The sequence below is a fragment of the Colobus angolensis genome, unplaced genomic scaffold, assembly GCF_000951035.1.
Source record: "Colobus angolensis palliatus isolate OR3802 unplaced genomic scaffold, Cang.pa_1.0 Scaffold341, whole genome shotgun sequence".
Taxonomy (NCBI): Eukaryota; Metazoa; Chordata; class Mammalia; order Primates; family Cercopithecidae; genus Colobus; species Colobus angolensis.
The window spans coordinates 1156744-1162294 of NW_012116722.1; the positions used below are offsets into that span (position 1 = coordinate 1156744).

Genomic DNA, 5551 nt, shown 5'->3' on the forward strand with positions numbered 1-5551 from the left:
CGCTTGAAGCTGGGAGGTGGAGGTTGCAGTGAGCTGAGATCGTGCCACTGCACTCCAGCCTGGGCAACAGAGCAAGACTCCATATCAAAAAAATAAATAAATAATAATCACAAGTTTTGGATAACTGTATAAAGGCAAATTAGGATGTTTATTCATAATAATTTATATCTATTAAAATAAGAGCTTTTGTAATTCTAAATTCATACTCTCAGAACTTTTGAGCAGCATTTGAAACTTGTACACAAGACCAATTTTTTTCATAAAAATTTTAGTTACAAAATTTGATTTTATTTATATCTGAGAAAGAAAATAGAATGAATTGCGATAAAGTATATATCCTCAAATATTGGAAGAAAAAACCTTCCTCTTTTGGTAAATGAGTTATATTCTGTTTTTATTTACTACTTGATTTAAATTGAAGTGAAATTCATATAACATGAAATTAACCATTTTGAAATGCACAATTCAGTGGCACTTCCTACATTCACAGTGCAATATGACCCACTACCTCTGTCTAGTTCTGAAACTCCTCTACTGTTTTTACGTTACATTTGTGTTACTTATACATAGGAAATGAACTGAGTTAAACCCTATGTAGGTTTCCCTCCACTGGTAACTGACATTTTATGAAATGATTTCTTACCAAAGCTGCTGAAAGACACATTATCCCTTTCACGTCTGTGCTCTGCTGCCACCTTTGGGCCACTTTATGACTCACAATGGATAAGTTTCACATGAATCTGATTTAACTGTTAGTTTAGAATTTTGTTGCATTACATGTTAGGTAGAAGAAAGAAAGAGAAAGTAATGGACACTTAGCCAAAGTGAAGTCTTGAAATATGAAATGTCAATTTCGTTTATCCAGATTCATTCATTCCCTCACTACCAAACTAAGGAATTCGTTTTATAGTCTTGGATATCTCTATGCAATATAATAACAATACCTTACATCTGTCTAGCCTTATATGTGCTGTTTTTATAATTGTTCTCATTTAACCTCTATGAGTAAGACTGGGAATGTTTTATCCCCATTTTAGAGTTGAAAAAATGGAGGCTTGGGGAAGAATGGTAAGACCATTTAATTCCTAGCAGACCTTAAACCCACAGTCTGGATCTGCTGGCTCCTAGACCAGGGCCCCTTTGCCTTTTCCTAAACTAGCTCTGCTCTCTATATGTGATCTCACGGTGCAGAAAGCCTGAAAGCTGTTCCAAGTGGCTTGTGGTTGTCATTGTTTGCCAGGAATCTCTGGGAAAGCTGACCACTGGAGATGCTTGTGTCCCTACCAACTGTGAACTAGCCAGTGCTCTGTCCCATCCGGATACCAGCCACCTCACAGAGAACCTGCCCAAAGCCACATCAGAGCTGGGGCAACAACCCATGACTGGTAAGATTATTTTCCCATTTGTTAAACTTAAAGATAGGTGGGGAAATACCCTAATGAAAACATTATGCAGACCGGGCGCAGTGGCTCACAGCTGTAATCCCAGCACTCTGGGAGGCTGAGGCGGTGGGCCACTTGAGGTCAGTAGTTTGAGACCAGCCTGGCCAACATGGTGAAACCCCATCTCTACTAAAAATACAAAAATTAGCTGGGCATGGTGGCGTGCACCTGTAATCCCAGCTACTTGGGAGGCTGAGGCAAGAGAATCACTTGAACTGGGTAGGTGGAGGTTGCAGTGAGCTAAGATGGCACCATTGCACTCCATCCTAGGCGACAAGAGCAAGACTCCCTCAAAAAAAAAAAAAAAAAAGCATTATACGTAGATAATTTTAAGGAGAAAAATCTTTTACACAAATTAACATTTAAATACTGCCTGCATTTAGCACCTTTACTAGATCATTGTGCCTAAACTCATTGTTTTCATGCCATGTTGAATATATCCAATTTCAGTGAATTGACCCTTTTTACCCTTTTCTGACACCAAGAAGACATAAGATGAATCAAAAGGACGTCCCACCTGTCAAAATCTCAGCACTCTGCCTATGTGAAATCAAATGCACTGAGAAATGGCAACAAAAACCTCCACGAAGGACAAGTGAAATGATACTGAAAAACCACATATAAGTGTTGATGAGAGATTAAGTAACATCATGGAGGCAGAAATCATCTCAGTATTTATGTAGGGGCCAGGCGCAGTGGCTCACGCCTGTAATCCCAGCACTTTGGGAAGCTGAGGCAAGTGGATCACAAGGTCAGGAGTTCAAGACCAGCCTGGCCAACATGGAAACCCCGTCTCTACTAAAAAGACAAAAAAATTAGCCATGCTTGGTGGCAGGCACTTGTAATTCCAGCTACTCGGGAGACTGAGGCAGTAGAATTGCTTGAACCTGGGAGGTGGAGGTTGCAGTGAGCCAAGATCATGCCATTGCACTCCAGCCTGGGCTACACAGCAAAACTCTTGTCTCAAAAAAAAAAAGAAGGAAATTAGTTAGGTGTGGTGGCCTGTGGCTGTACTTGGAGGCTAAGACAGGAGGGTTACAGGAACCTAGGAGTTTGAGAATGCAGTGAGCTATGATCATGCCACTACATTCCAGCCTGGGTGACAGATCTAGACCCAGTCTCTGGGGGGAAGAAAAAGTATGTGTGGGCTGTGTGTGTGTGTGTGTGTAAAATTTGGCTATCCATCATCTAGTAGTTGCACAAAATAATATTGTAAAACATGATTTTTAAAAATCAAGCTGAATTAAGTGACTTTGCTTCCTTGTTAGTGGAGACCTTTATTGAAAATTGAGATTCTGGCCGGGCACAGTGGCTGATGCCTGTAATCCCAGCACTTTAGGATGCCAAGGTGGGTGGATCACTTGAGGTCAGGAGTTCAAGACCAGCCTGGCCAACATAGTGAAACCTCGCCTCTACTAAACATAAAAAAATTAGTGGGTGTGGTGGCGCATGCCTGTAATCCCAGCTACTCAGGAGGCTGAGACACGAGAATTGCTTGAACCCGGGAGGCAGAGGTTGCAGTGAGCTGAGATTGTGCCACTGCACTCCAGCCTGGGGGACAGAGTGAGACTCTGTCTCAAAAAAAAAAAAAAGAGAAAGGAAATTTGGATTCTAAACTTGCACTCTGTGGGTAGGGGACACTCTTCTCAGGGGCTGGTGATGACTCTGATCCCACTTGTCGAGCTCTGTGGAAGTCCCAGCAGTCCTCCGCAGCTTTCAGCTGGTTGTTAGTGTCTCAGCACCTGCCTTCTGATTGGTTAGCAAACTACGGTGGTAGACAGAAAAAAGATAGCCTTACTTATTAGGGCTATCCTATAAAATAAATATGGGCCGGGCACGGTGGCTCACACCTGTAATCCCAGCCCTTTGGGAGGCTGAGGCAGGTGGATCCCCTGAGGTCAGGAGTTCGAGACCAGCCTGGCCAACATGGTAAAACTCAGTCTCTACTAAAAATACAAAACAAAATTAGCTGGGCATGGTGGCGGGTGCCTGTAATCCCAGCTACTCAGGAGGCTGAGGCAGGAGAATCGTTTGAACCCGGGAGGCAGAGGTTGCAGTGAGCCGAGATCGCGCCACTGTACTCCAGCCTGGGCAAAAAGAATGAGACTCCATCTCAAAAAAGAAAAAAAAAGTGAAACCTCAGAATATCTACCCCATACCCTGATGGCTACTCACAGAAAAAAATACAGGCCTCTGAGGTCTTTGTTCTGCGATCCGAGGCTTTGTTCCTCTGTTAGTGATGAGGCTGTTGCTGTGGTTTCTGGTTTGTCTTTTGGGTTCACATTTACTTGCTGAACAAACACAGGCATTTTTTTTGTTAGCAATTTGACTTTACTGCAAAGTGTGTTAAAAAGGGTTCTATTTGGCCGGGCGCGTTGGCTCACACCTGTAATCCCACCACTTTGAGAGGCCGAGGTGGGCGGATCATGAGGTCAGGAGATCGAGACCATCCTGGCTAACACGGTGAAACCCCATTTCTACTAAAGATACAAAAAAATTAGCCGGGCGTAGTGATGTGCGCCTGTAGTTCCAGCTACTCGGGAGGCTGAGGCAGGAGAATGGTGTGAACCCGGGAGGTGGTTGCAGTGAGTCGAGATCGCGCCACTGCACTCCAGCCTGGGCCACAGAGCAAGACTCTGTCTCATAAAAAAAAAAAGGGGGGGGTTCTATTTGAGGGAGGTGAAGTTACACTGAGGCAGCCTTCAATGTCACCTTTGAAAGTAAGGCTTCATTTGAGGCCACCATCTTCATACATTTAATTTAAGAGTGCATGTTCTACATAATGGCCCTCTGGAAGTTTTCTTGGAATCCAGATTTGCTTTGGAATAGAAGAGGGTTAGCAAAGGGCTGGTTTTTTTCACTAAACCAACATTTCCTACTTGCAACTTCATGCAGAACATTTGCTTTCCTGCCACTGAGGAATTTCTTACTCTGGGTAGGCCAGTTTTTGTCAATACTGAGGGTTTCATCAGCGATAGAAAATGTGGTACATGTACACCACGGAATACTAGGTGGCCATAAAAAGGAATGAGATCATGTCCTTTGCAGGGACATGGATAGAGCTGGAAGCCATTATCCTCAGCAAACTAACCCAGGAACAGAAAACCAAACACCGCATATTCTTACTTATAAGTGGTCGCTGAACAATGAGAGCACATGGACACAGGGCGGGGAACACCACACACTGGAGCCTGTTGGGGATGGGGTGGTGGGGGGCGGGAAAGCATCAGGATCAATACCTAACGCATGCAGGGCTTGATACCTAGGCCACAGGCTGGCAGGTGCAGCAAACCACCATGGCACACATTTACCTATGTAACAAACCTGCACATCCTGCACATGTATCCGAAAACTTAAAAAACAAACTGCAGGTTTGTACCTTAAGTAAGTGAGTGTCTGTATGTCAAGTGCTCTTCTGTTATAGTTAGTGTAGGAAGAATTTCATCTCCCAGCCCCATGCTCCCTGGAGCTCTGTGCACCTCTGTGACCGTACTGACCCTGGCAGGTGCAGGTGTTTGGATGCTTTTCTGCCTCGCCCTTTCTGGATTTCCCACAGATAATGAACCTTGAGAAAGGTGCAGCTGTGTGTCCCTTACACCCACTGAGCAGCTAGGAATGCTAGACCAGGAACTGATTATATTTAATAGGCAATAATATATGTGCTGTTTTTAATTAACATGTTGAAACATAATATACTAGTTACCATTTAATTCTTTTAGGATCCTTGTCAGGATTGATCGAGTTGCAGTGACACACTGGCACCCTTGAGGGCTTTTGGGGTGTATCTGAAATATTCGATTACCTAATCTCTAAAAGATTTTAGAGGTTCTGTCTCCTTTTGTTAGATATTTCTCTCTCCTTCCCAATGAAAAGGATACCTGTGACCAGTTGGTCCTGCTGAGTACTTGAGTGCTGGTAGCGGTTCATCTTCCAGTGTTTCTACAAATAGCTTAGCTGCTTTCCAATATGTAAGAACGATGTTCTTAAAAACATCTGGGCTTTTTTGTTTGTTTGTTTGTTTGTTTTGAGACAGAGTCTCCCTCTGTCACCCAGGCTGGAGTGCAGTGGCGCAATCTCGGCTCACTGCAACCTCTGCCTCCAGGGTTCAA

General features: G+C 43.8%; 1 protein-coding gene across 1 annotated transcript in view; it reads left to right on the forward strand.

Annotated features, from left to right (window-relative positions):
* Positions 1 to 5551, forward strand: part of PDZD2 (PDZ domain containing 2) — a 438467-nt gene that overhangs the window by 398824 nt on the left and 34092 nt on the right. Inside the window, exon 19 of the mRNA XM_011952551.1 lies at positions 1241 to 1385. Coding sequence (XP_011807941.1) covers positions 1241 to 1385 — 145 coding nt within the window. The remainder of the gene's footprint in view (positions 1 to 1240; positions 1386 to 5551) is intronic.